The 13,608-nt window shown below is 37.2% G+C and overlaps 1 protein-coding gene across 1 annotated transcript; it reads left to right on the top strand.

The window, feature by feature from the left end:
* Positions 1-731: 731 nt before the first annotated feature.
* LOC103967162 lies at positions 732-3,962 on the top strand. The gene is made up of 3 exons (XM_009380424.3): positions 732-1,107; positions 1,236-1,669; positions 2,494-3,962. The coding sequence occupies exons 1-3, from the start codon at positions 988-990 to the stop codon at positions 3,770-3,772; spliced, it is 1,833 nt and encodes a 610-aa protein (XP_009378699.2). The 5' UTR covers positions 732-987; the 3' UTR covers positions 3,773-3,962.
* Positions 3,963-13,608: the final 9,646 nt, after the last annotated feature.

Here is a 13,608-nt window from a genome sequence, read left to right as displayed (position 1 = left end):
ACGCCCACAAGGATGAAGTGTTGAACCCAAGAACCCGTGATAGATCACCGGGTATATCCAGTCAGAACCATGCGGTGACCGGGTGCACCCACTGTAATTGGTCATATCATAGGGTCGTAGGGTTGGGAGACTTGAGAGAGAATCTAACCACAGTGTGCAGCGAGAGGTGTGTGCTTGGTGGGGCTGCCAGCTATTAAGTTCAGAGTAATGTCATTTATACAATATTGTTGTTCTATATTTTTATATCATCGTAAATGATATTTAATATAGACAACTAATTAATAAAAATTTTAAATTTAATTTATTATTTAATAAACTAATTATTAAATAAAATTAATTAATTAAATGATGATTGTGATATACGAAGAGTCTTTCTTCTTTTTTTCTTTGGTTTTATAAATTTTTCAAATGATATAGTTGTCCACATCAAATGTCACTTCGGGTGGTATAGAAATGAAGTACAAAATAAGAAATTATTATTAGTACTCCAAAAATCTTATTTGGCACTCCAAACTTTCTATAATTAAAAAGAAAAATACATTTATTTTAAAGTGATAATAACAATTTTCTAAAAATATGATATGAATAACATTACTCTTAACTTCAAGGATCAAACCCTTTTTCTCTCTCTTTTTTATTTTATTTTATTTCTATTATCAAGAGTCAAAGCTGGCAATTTCTTTTATTAATAATTATTATTATTATAAAAAAGAGGGCTTTGTTCTCTCCACCACCTTCTTCCCCTTATAATTACTCTCCAAATTTTCGAGCAGATTTTAAATCATCGTCCTCCTCCTTCTCCTCCCTCTCTCTCCTTCTCTCATCTTCTTATTCTTTCATTTTTTTTGCTTCCATATATAAGTACGTATTTGTGCTTCCTTCCCTTCCCTTCCCTTCCCTTCCCTTCCCTTGCCTTGTTTGGAAGGGAATATTGCAGAGAGAAAAGAGAAGGGAAGAGAGGCGAGGAGAGGAGAGGAGAGGGGGTTGATGGTGAATGGTGAAGTCTCTTACAAGACATTAACAGCAACAATGACTACTACCAATTCATCTTCCTGTCTCTCTTCCACTTCCAATGAGAAGAAGCACTGGTGGCTCAGCACCCGAAAGGTATTGCTTTTCATCTTATTTCTTACTTAGTTGATTCATTCTTTACTCAATAATTATACATATACATTTGTACAGAACTCAATTGCAAAATGTTAGTTTAAACTTTGATGGTAATCTTGATTGCACAGATTGTGGAAAAGTATATGAAAGATGCCAGAAGCCTGATTGCGACCCACGAATACAGCGAGGTAGCATCGGCGGTGGGCCTTCTGGACGCGGCTCTCGCCATCTCCCCGCGCCTGGAGGAAGCCCTCGAACTCAAGGCCAGGTCTCTCCTCTATCTCCGCCGCTTCAAGGAGGTCGCCGATATGCTCCAGGACTACATTCCCAGCCTCAAAATGGCAACCGACGACTCTTCCTCCTCCTCATCCTCCGGTGGCTCTGACAATTCGTCTCAGCCGCATTCCCGTGAGCGAGTCAAACTTCTCTCCTCCAACAGCGGCAACTCGTCCTCCAGCTCGCCGGATCGGGATCCTTCCTTCAAGTGCTTCTCTGTCTCGGACTTGAAGAAGAAGGTGATGGCAGGCCTCTGTAAAAACGGCGACAAGGAAGGGCATTGGAGGTAAATTAAACCCCTCGGATTGATTGCTGCTCTGTTGTGTTCTGTTCCATTGGTTAATGCGCGTTCGATTTCTAAAATTGTTTTTCTTCTGTGTTATGCTTTTTATGACTTTACGAGTATTATTTATTTTCAGATCAGCCTTCTTGTTGTGCCTTATACGCTTCACTAATAAATGCACCTGCCAACTTTTGTAAATGAAATCCTCGATTTTCGGCCCCCAATTTCAAAAGAGAGAGAGAAAGAAAAAAAAAAAAAAAAACCACTAATCCTATTTTGTGTATTTGTTCAACTTGGTGTAACCAGTTCGGTAGGCTAGTGTGTTCGTCACTCTGCAAGTGTGGATCTTCCTTTGTAATGTTTTGGTACACTTATGTAGCTGAGTTGGAAAAATCTTTGTTCAAAGAGTACTCGGGACTTGGGGCAAATTGGACATGAGAAGGATGAATTCCAGTTGTGTTCCGGAAAATTTGACTTCCATATTTGCAGAGCCAGCTAACCAATTTTAAAAATAAATAAAATATAACCCAATTGGCATTCACATTTCGAAACCTGGTCACATCACATGTGCCCCACCATTTTATAAACTTAGGGTACCATTTCTTGCTTTAAACTAGAAAATTAATGAAAATAATTTGGAAGTTTTGAATTTTAAGATAAGAACAAAATAAAGGTTAAAATAAATAGTATCGTAATTGATTTTTTTAATATAAAAATATTATTTTTCGTTAAAATAAAAATACTGTATCTTTTCGTTAAATTTTGATGTTATTATTGAAAATAAAAAACAATTGCTAATTGAGTTAATTTACCACGTGTTGACACAGGTATTTGGTTCTGGGCCAGGCGTGTTACCACCTTGGCCTAATGGAGGACGCCATGGCTCTTCTCCAGACCGGGAAACGCCTCGCGTCCGCCGCATTCCGCCGCGAAAGCATATGCTGGTCCGACGACAGTTTCTCTCTTTCCAGCTTCAATCTCTCTAACGACACAGTCTCTTCCGCCAACGTACCCGCCACGCCTCCTAGGATGTTATCCGAGTCCGAAACCGTTACCCATCTCCTTAGCCACATTAAGCTCCATCTCCGCCGCCGAACAGCCGCAATCGCTGCCCTCGACGCAGGCCTTTACTCAGAGGCCATCCGCCACTTCTCCAAAATCGTGGACGGCCGGCGTGGAGCCCCACAGGGATTCCTGGCAGAGTGCTACATGCAGCGCGCCTGCGCTTTCCGGGCGGCGGGACGGATCGCTGAGGCGATCGCGGACTGCAATCGGACTCTGGCTCTTGAGCCGAGTTATATACAAGCATTGGACAGGAGAGCCTCACTTCTGGAGACCATCAGGTGTTTGCCGGATTGCTTACATGACCTGGAGCACTTGAAGCTTCTGTACAATTCCATCTTGAGGGATCGGAAGCTGCCGGGGCCGGCGTGGAAGCGGCACAACGTGAGATACAGGGAGATTCCGGGGAAGCTGTGTTTGCTGACGACCAAGATACAGCAATTGAAGCAGAGGGTGGCTTCAGGGGAAACAGGGAACGTGGATTACTATGCTTTGATTGGGTTGCGACGCGGGTGTTCGAGGTCTGAGTTGGAGAGAGCGCATTTGCTGCTCTGTTTACGACACAAGCCCGATAAGGCTACCATTTTCATTGATCGGTGTGAGCTGGCGGATGATCGGGATGTGGATTCAATTAGGGATAAAGCGAAGATGTCGGCTCTGTTGCTTTACAGATTGCTGCAAAAGGGTTATTCAAACGTGATGGCAACCATCACGGAGGAGGAGGCAGCGGAGAAACAGAGGAAGAAGACGGCAGCTGCATTACAGGCAGCTCAAGCCGCAGTAATTCAAGTGCAAGTGTCCCAAACCCAAGCCCAAGAATCTCGAATGGAATCCTCCTCCTCTTGTTCTTTCAATTCTAGCAATAGGAACGGTAGTAATCATAACAACAACAATACGCACTCCTCGTCAGCGGAAGCGAAAGCAGCGGCGGCAGCGTCGTTCCAAGGGGTGTTTTGCAGAGACATTGCGGTGGTGGGGAGTTTGCTGTCGCAGGTTGGATTTAACCGCCCAATTCAAGTCAAGTATGAGGCATTGAGTTGCTGATTGGAAAATTGCAAGTATATTTCCGGCGGGAAGGATCTTGCTTCAGTTTGTTTTCTCTGTACAAAAAAGCCGGGAAATTTTGTCACCATTTTTTCCATTATCCTTATCTACTACTACTAGTAGCTACTACGGTGTTGGACTGGTACATGTACAAATTTTCTACTTTTTAATTTTTCGCTTTAGCTTAAAATTGGATGCCTTTTCCTTTTATTTATTTATTTTTTTAGTTTCTTTTTGAAATTAAATATATAAATTTCATATTCGCATTTGTTGTTTTAAAATTTTGTGGATGCATCCACAAATGTAATCGTATTGAAATATTGAATGGGAATAGGGCTGGGGTAGGGTAGGGTTTCGAATACAATTCATAAAAGTTGGGGGGCCTTGGCTTCTCTGCCATGTCTTTTCAGTTGCTACTCCTCACCAAAACAATGCTTTGGTTCGCTTGAGCGCGCGCCTCATTACCCACCCGCTCGCTCGCTCACTTGTAATCAATGCTATGCTTATTATAATCGAAACTGTTTTATTTTCTTGAGCATACACTTGGCTAATAACATATAGGCAGGCGTAGGCCTTATTTTTGGTCGGATTTAATTGGAAATACATTTTTCAATTTCAATCCAAAAAGTTTTAGAAATACATATCATTTTCAATTTTGGAATTTCATAATCTCAAGATGAATTCGGTATTTTTGGAATTACATTATTCTGGAATTTCAAAATTATATGAGTTATGACTTCATCTATGCCAAGATAAAAGAAAATACATAGCATCTTCATGCTCTCTACATAATATAAAATTATATACTTCTCAAATTCTCATTTTTGTATGTATTCAAGGGAGTTGTAATTGAATAAAGAGTTACATACTTGAACGCATTGTATTTCAAATTCAAAGTAAATAAGTACATAATTAAGTATATATAATAGAGTTCGAAACATCAAATCGTATTCAGAATATTACATATATTCCAATTTTTTTTCGAATTTTGGAATTTGAATTAGACAGAATATTTTAGAGTTTTTCAGTTTGAAATATATTGAAATTTGGTATTCGTCTCCCAAGTTGCACCCTTTAATGAAATGAGTGAATACGAGCGATTATTATTGAATGGTGAGACAGAGACCAGAGAGGGAGATAAATAATGGAGATTGGAGAGATGGCAAATGCGGTTGATCCGTGGGTGGGTTAGATATTTACATGGGTGAAAGGGGGAGAAAGCACATGTGTAGGAAAAAGTTTGTCAGTCTTTCGTTTGTATTTTTCACTGCCGGAAGTGGGAAGTGGGAAATTGAAAGAAAGTGCATGGTTGGTGGCCAATCCAAGGAATCCATAGTCCAACTCCAACACACGACGCGAGGCCTGCGATGCGATGCAGAAGGAGGGTACCTAATCAATCAAACACGAAATTGAACACTCAATACAATGGTTTAGGGCATCTCTGTATGTCTCTCTCAGTCTGCTTCCTTCGTTCCATGATTCCATCCGTACACTGTTAATTTGTTCTTTTCTTTGTTGTTTCTTTCCACTCTCTTTTCTCCTTTCTCCATCCCTGCGTTGCAACCAATGCTAAAGTAAAAGAATAATCAATAATTATGCATCTCCATCTATCTCCATGTGTGAAGTGCTGGTTGGGAGGAGCGGAATGCGCTTTATTTATTTATCTGTTCACATATTTTACTTTATAAATTATTCCACTCTTACTTTGCAACCCCGTAAAGAGACGTGCCTCTTTACAAAATCAAGAAAAATGGAAATGCTACTGCTACTGCTACTGCGCGCGCACACAGATTTATATAATGATATTACAGAATCCAGATACATTCATTCAATTCATTCATGCATGTGTTCGTAAATCTAAAATACTGTTTTCAAGTAATATCTTTCATACATATATACAACCGTTTGTGTTTGTGTTTGTGTGCATATGCTATTACAGAATACAGAGTGATTAATCAGAGAGGTATACATACATATATTTAAAAGGTTCGGATCTAGAGACATATTTTGGACACTCATTGTGTAAGGTCTTCGTAATGTAATTCAATGTTCCGAAACATTTATACTTTAGAACACATCTTTGCCAAAAAAAAAAAAAAAAAATAGACAAATAAAAAAACCATTAAATGGATGAATAAGGTTCTACAAAGAAACACTAATTTTAATCTCACTGTCATATGACTTCGAATTTAGGGGATTTTTGAAAGAGATGATATTTGAGGAAAGACATAAAAGATAGACGGTTGACTCATTAAAATACATTACGAAGTAAGACCACAAAAATGTGTGTCAAAAACGTGTGTCTCCTGATCTTAATCCATATTAAAAAAAAAAAAAAAAAAGAGGTTGGTAAGATTCAATTTCCATAAGAAAGAAGAAGAACAACTTACGTAGAAGGAGTTTACTATTACGTGATATTCCAATCCAATAACACATTATCATGTGAAGAAAAACTTACAAATAAACATTTATTATTGAACAAAGAGATGTCACATGACTCTAAACTCGTTTCATGTAAGTCATTCTAAAAAAGAAGAGACAGTAGGCTTTTAAGTTGGAGATTATTTAAGATGGGAGAAGGGGGGCGGTTGGAATTTAATGAGATGAACAACCACCATCCAGAATTACATTACAGATGAGATGGTTATTCGCTTTTAGTTAAATTGTAATTGAGTTTATGGTTTTAGGTCCTAAAAAAGCAAGGGGTTATCTGTTCCATGGGAAAAGTCTGTCTGCTGGCTACTGCTCCATCCAAAATTTACTAAAATGCTAAAACGAAATTCAATTAATTACATTTGCATTATTTCCTTTTCTTTCTCGTCAGTTTTCACTTTGCCTGAAAAGAGGATAGGATACGACTGTTTGCCAGGACAGGACTAGTACCCCGGCCCCATGCAAATGCCGATGCCAAATGCCAGCAAAAGATTCTATTGGTCCCAGCCTCCACACACCCCACTTCTGGGTTCTGGACGTTCTGGTGGTGTTGGATCATGAAATTATCTACCAAGCATGCACTGCATTCAACTCAAGTAAATTTGATCAATTGAAAACCTCGTGGATGATGGACTAGCCCCAAAATTTATGTTTGTTTTTCTATACTACATTGGATTCTCCTTTTTTTAGTATACTTCAGTAAGCTAGATGATATAATATGAGTTGTTAAGTTTTCCATTATAATGATTGACCAACTAAAGTGAATAAGTAAGGTTAAGACTTCAACAAGACAAGCCACTAGCTCACTGCTAACCAAACATACTAATATTATTCTTAACTTAATTACATGTGTAATCTAATAGGTGCGAAATTTTATTACAAAATACCTCGATTCACTTAGAAGTGAAACCATTTAATATAAATTGTAATTTATTTTGTAAGTTGAATGATATGAGACTTTTTACATTATTCAGCAACTTACGCAATCGGTTAAAGTTAAACAAAACCAAAAAAAAAAATCGTTTGATTAACACCAAACATGTCATTGCCACTTAGTACTATGATGTGGTGTTATTCATGCATCCCTTAATGTAAATATACCATTCTTAAAGAAACACCAAACAACAAACAGACCATTTACACAAGTCACGGTTTCCTTTTCTTTTGTTGCAAGTGATGATATGAGCAGTGAGCACCTTTTATTCCTATCACTCCGCTTTAGCTTCCGTCCTTTCAATCCACTCTTCAATTATGTTTGCTTTGCTTAATTTGCTCCACCATTTAAGAAACATCAAGCAAAAAGATGAATTGGGAATTTCCAATTATCACTAATCTAATCATCTTCGTGCATGTATTATGATTAATCAAATTTACCAACCGGATCCAAATCTCTCTTTCTATATAATATAATTACAACATGTTCTTGGGTGTTGAAAAGTAGTAGGTTAGAGACCACTTGCTAATAATCAACAATCCGCAAGGCTGTAATTGCGCTCTTAAGACTTAATTACTATCTCTCTCTCTCTCTTTTTTTTTTTTCTTTTTTTTTTTTTATGCTCCTTCTTGTGCTTTGATGTATGATGACATAAGTAGGAGTATGCTTGGTTTAGTGTTCAAAACGATCGTGCTATGTATAGTAAAAATAATACGTGAAGACCGGTGTTTTATACGGTAGTAATGACTGTTAATCTATCAATGAAATCACTATTGTTTTTGTCCAAAAAGTATAACAAATTAAGTGAAAGTAGGTCTTTCTTTGACCATATACACCTTTGCAGTGTCTCCTTTTAGGCTTTTAGGCTTTTAGCTAGCTGTTGAAGTCTTGTTCTTTGTTGTTGAAAGTTGATTGGCTTTTTTTTCTTTTCCCAAAAAAAAAAAAAAGTTGATTGGCTTTTATTCGCTCTCCATGCATCTCACGGCTCAAGGCTCAAATACTAGTACATGTGTACCATATGAATGATGATAATGATATAGAATTAGGGTATTTTTATTAGCACCTCACATATTGTTGAATACACCTACATAAAAATTTATTATTAAATGATATATACTTTTATATGAAATGACTATCTAGCCCACGAAAACCAAATTAGTTGAAGTAAAACAATCAAATTAGTTGAGCCAATAAATTTCAAGAAACAAGCTGCCAAAAACTCGTCGAATTCGAGTTGTTTAGCAAGCGGAGCATTTCTCTCATCCACCTGTCGGCAGCGGAGCAAACATGAAGTTTAACATTGTGAATCCCACCTTTGGGTGCCAGAAGAAGCTTGAGATCGACGACGACACCAAACTACATGCATTATGGGACAAGAGGATCTCACAAGAAATCAATGGTGATGTATTGGGCGATCACATTAGGAGGTATGTCAAAACCTACCGCAGAACATTCACAAACAAAAAAATAAAAAATAAAAAAAATTTCAGCTTTAAAAAGTAATACTTTCACGATAATTCGAATCAAAACCAATGCAATAATGCCTTTCAGTTAAAGCCGCTGAAATGTCTGTAGAAAAGGAATGTTTGATGTTTGCTTTTAATTTGGGTCTTAGAGATATTGTTCTCGAGCTTGACGCGAAAGGAGTGGTGGCGGCTGATATTACGTCTATGGAGGATTTTATGGGTTCAGAGGGTTGTATCATGGAGAATATACAAATGTTGGGGAAAAGTTTTGAATGTTTTTTTGTCAATGGCAGAACAGAGAGCTTGCTGTGGCTCATGAACTAGCTCAGTATGCAGTTCGTGCGGATGATTTTAAATCTGGGATTGAAGAGGAGCCTAGTTAACTCTCTCCTCTTGTGCTATCTGTTGATTTCTCATGTTAATGAAAGTCATATTTTCATAAAAAATGAAATAAAAAATCTATAAACATAACTAAATGTGCAGAAAATTGATGGAAGACTAAACCCTCGAGTAGACAAAACTAAATGTGCAAAAAATTGAATAGAGAATATAAAAAAGAAATCTTAAATTTCACAAAGAGTGGGTGTAAAGGTAGTATTGGAAAGTATGTGAAGTGTATTAAGATAAATTTTAATCTAAAAAAACGTGAGGTCTATTAAGTATGTGAGGTGTAGTCAACAAAATGTGGGATGTGTATAAAACAATCCTAAAATTATCTCTAATTGTATTTGTTATTCTTAATTAATTTGTTCCTCCTGAGTCCTGTCCTGAATAATCTATGCATCCGAATTAATTTCCCGTTGGTGGGGTGGGTGGTAGTACTGGAAACTGCAAGGAGGTTAAATTGTATTAAAGCAGGCTAGCCAACCAGCTTGGTCGCATACATACATACATACATACATACATACATACATATATATATATAGACACATACTGTTTTTAATATATCCTTTCAAGTTTGGTCCATCCACCATTAATCACTAGTGGTAACCATTATATATAAATATGGTATTTCTTTGTACATTATAAATCTTAGTTGTTATTATATATGATATACAGAAGACAAGGCAAGGAGGGAAGGACAAACATATATATGTAATATGTCATGTGCGCTCTCCAGGCATGATTCACCACAGTCTCTCTCTTTCTTAGAAGATAAGAAAAAGGTGATCGAGGACTGAGGAGGGAGGAGGTTCGATCGGATGGAGCACTGAGAGAGCAGATCTTGGAAATAGAAATGGAAAAAAAAAAAAAAAAGAAGAAGAAATTGGATATATCTGGGTGGAAACTAGAACCAAGCACGTACTAGAACTAGAAGGGAAGAGCTCAAGCCTTCAGGAATTCATGTGGTGTTAAATTCTAATACGAGAAGTATTCGCTTGAATATCAGATATTTAAAAAAAAATCTCCTTAGTTGTATAATTAGAAGAAGTAAATAAACACGTGATGTTTTGAATGTTGGGAACATACGTAAGTTAACATTGAAAAGGGGTTAAGTCGTGGCCAGATATGATGATGTCGTCACTGCAACTAGCTGCCACCCCATCCCATATGAATCTCAGTGCGAATAGATATCATCATATATATCATATTTTCACGTGCTGCCCGAGCCTTCCCTCCCTCGTTACTCGTTGCATCTCATCTCTCTCTCAATTCTCAAGTCTGATCAGCTCAACCGATCCAATCCAAACAAAGACAATACAATATGAATATGAACATGATTATGATGATGGGGGTTAGTTAATTTATTTAATTGGGGTTTAGGGTTTGGTGTGTTTTGGGGAGCTTGTACACTAGTGTAGGCTCTGTAGGTCTTCCCCTTGTCAAAGCACGAAAACACTAATAAACTAATAATATGCAACTTCAAGCACAACATTCCTTTCACATTGTAATCCATCGAGATCTATGTATGTATATAGAGAAGGATAGTGTTATTCATACATTTATTTTTATTTTCTATATATTTTTTGTTAATTTTGAGTCATTGATCTTCTTTAATTCATTCGGATAACCAGAAATTGAGAGAGTACGTGAGAAGTAAAAATGGATATTTGGATAGCGCTACCCATAGAGAAATGTTAAGGAGATTCTCTCAAAGTTAGACTCTCCATTCAACCTTATAAAATGAGAAATGCTAAGCAAACCCTCTCATATTTTTGACACAATGTTTTATAACATTGACACGGGAATTGACGTTAAACTGTGAAGTGATAGAGAGTCCATAAAGAGTCCTACTTTAAGAGAGTCTTCTCAATATTTATTTTATAAAATCTTGCACAAAAAACATGAAGTGACAGAGACTTCATGAAAAATCTTACTATTCCTTGATTCAGCACTATATTTATAATCTTAATAAATAAAAAACAATTCCTTGATTCAGCACTATTTTGCTTTGGACTGGGTTCATTTCAAATGCTCGCTCCGTTTAAAATAAAAGGACAACCATCAAAATGAAATGAAATAATATATCCGATGATATATTTGCCTGCCGTCCACACCCCAGTTTCAGTTTCTAACTTTGTAATTGAAACGGACCAACAACAAAACCCAACAGCCCATCATCAATACAACAAAACCCAACGGCCCATCATCAATACTCAATATAAAGTGTATATAAGTGACAGGGCTTATGGTTAATTCTCACTTTATATTAAACAACAACAATCGAACATTATCCAGTGAAATTTCACTTTTCATATTAAAAAACAACAACTAAGCTTTATCTAACTAGTGGGGTCGTCATATGAATCCTACAACGTCATTGCTTGGTTTTGCGCCAAGTCTTCAGTTAACTCTAAGTACTCCATATCTTTTCTTATAGTCTTTTTCAAAGTCTTCTTAGGTCTTCTCTACCCTTTTTTCCCTGAGTCTCCAGTTCATAGTGCATCTTCTAACCAGAGCATTTGTAAGTCTCGGTTTATGTGCCCAGACCATCTTAACCGATTTTCTCTATTTTATCTTCAATTGCAGTCACTCTTACTTTACCTCAAATGTCCTTGTTCTTAATTATATCATTTTGTGTCTGCCCACACATTCAACGAAGCATTCTCATCTCTGCTACGCTCATATTTCTCATGTGTTGCTTTTTGCCCAACATTTCGTGCCATAAAGCATCGCTAGCCTTATTGTCATCCCATAAAATTTCCTTTTAGCTTTAGTAGCACACGACAATCGTACAACACATCTGATGCACTCTTCTACTTCATCCATCTAGCTTGTATTATATGGTTGAGATCTCCACCTAATTCTCCGTTATTTTACAAGATAGATCCAAGATAACGAAAACATTCACTCTTTAGTACTTCCTGACCTCGAATCTCCACCCCTATCTCATTTGGACCCTCATTTCCACTAAATTTGCAATCCATATACTTTGTCTTTGACCTACTTAGACAAAGACCTTTAGCTTCCAACACTACCTGCCAAATTAAGGTGAAGTAAATGTACACCAAGGGATGTCATCTTGAATATGTCATGTTAACTCGTTCATTTCCAAAAAAAAGGAAAGGTAAAGACTTAAAGTGAGCCTTTGTATAACCCTATGGTTATAGGAAGCTTTCAGTTTGTCCTGCATGAGTTCTTATTGCAGTTCTTTCTCTATCATACATATCCCTTATTGCCTGGATATATGCTATTCGTACTCAATTGTTCTCTAGCATCCTCCAAAGAATTCATCTTCGGACTCTATCATACTCTTTTTGCAAATATATAAAGACCATGTGCAAATCCTTTTTCATATCTCTATATTGTTCCATCGATCTTTGTAAGAGATATATTGCCTCCATTATCGAGCACCCTGACATGAAACCGAATTGATTCTCTAAGGCCCATGTCTCATGCCTCAATCTATATGCTCAATTAGCTTCTTCTAGAGCTTCATCGTATGGCTCGTTAACTTAACACCCTTATAGTTCATGCAATTTTGTATATTGCCCTTATTCTTGTTGAAGTGCTAAATGTTTTCTCGCAACTGATTGGGCATTTTCTTCATTTTCAAAATCTTATTTAAAAGGTTTGTGAGCCGTGTTATACCCATCTCTCCCAATACTTTCCACACTTCAATCGGTATATCATCGGGACTTACTGCATTTCTTTGCTTCATCTTTTTCAAAGCTACAACCACTTCATCTTTCCTATTCAATGGTAAACGAGTAATTTCTACACTCTTTCAATTACTCACCACCCAAAAAAGTACTCATGTCGTGTCCTTCATTGAAAAGATATGAAAATAAGCTCTCCATCTGTTTATAACCGCGTTCTTCGTAGTTAGAACATTTTTCCATCCTCATCCTTGAAATACCTTACTTGGTTCAAGTCTCTTGTCTTCCTTTCCCTTACTCTAGCTAGTTTATAGATATCCAATTCTCCTTCTTTGCTATCTAACAGCTTATACATGTCGTCCAAAGCAGCTAGCTTTGCTTCTCTCACAGCGTTTTTTGCTTCCTTCTTTGCTAACTTGTACCTCTTATAGTTTTCATCGGTTATATCCTTGTATAAGGTTTTACAACATTCCTTCTTAGCCTTAATCTTTTCTTGTACCTCCTCCTTCCACCACCAAGATTCCTTTTGATGTGGGGCAAAACCCTTAGACTCTCCTAATACCTCATTTTGTAACTTTTCGGATACTAGCTACGTAATTCCACATTTGACTAGCGTTCCCCTCTACATCCCGAACATATTAGGCAAATACTTTCTCTTTTAAAGTGACTTTTTTCTCCTTTTAGATTTCACCATCAAGTTCTTAGACACTTCAAGACCTTGTTCTTTCTTCTCTCTTTTGATCTGTGCATCCATCACCAAGAGACTATATTATAGAATTATTCAAAATTTGCCCACTAATTAACGGGTCATATATGACCCGATTCTACCAATGACCTCGATTGGCCTCATTGTTGTGAGTTGTCCAGATCAATCTAACGGATTAAAAACGTCGGTATCATTGGCCCACATTTTATGGTCCGCACACGAGAATTTGCGCGAACAGCAATTAGCCATAATGCATG

Source organism: the organism of the source record quoted next, unplaced genomic scaffold, assembly GCF_019419815.1.
Source record: "Pyrus x bretschneideri cultivar Hongxiangsu unplaced genomic scaffold, Pyrus_bretschneideri_v1 Contig23, whole genome shotgun sequence".
NCBI lineage: Eukaryota > Viridiplantae > Streptophyta > Magnoliopsida > Rosales > Rosaceae > Pyrus > Pyrus x bretschneideri.
This window is presented reverse-complemented; position numbering and strand designations above follow the sequence as displayed.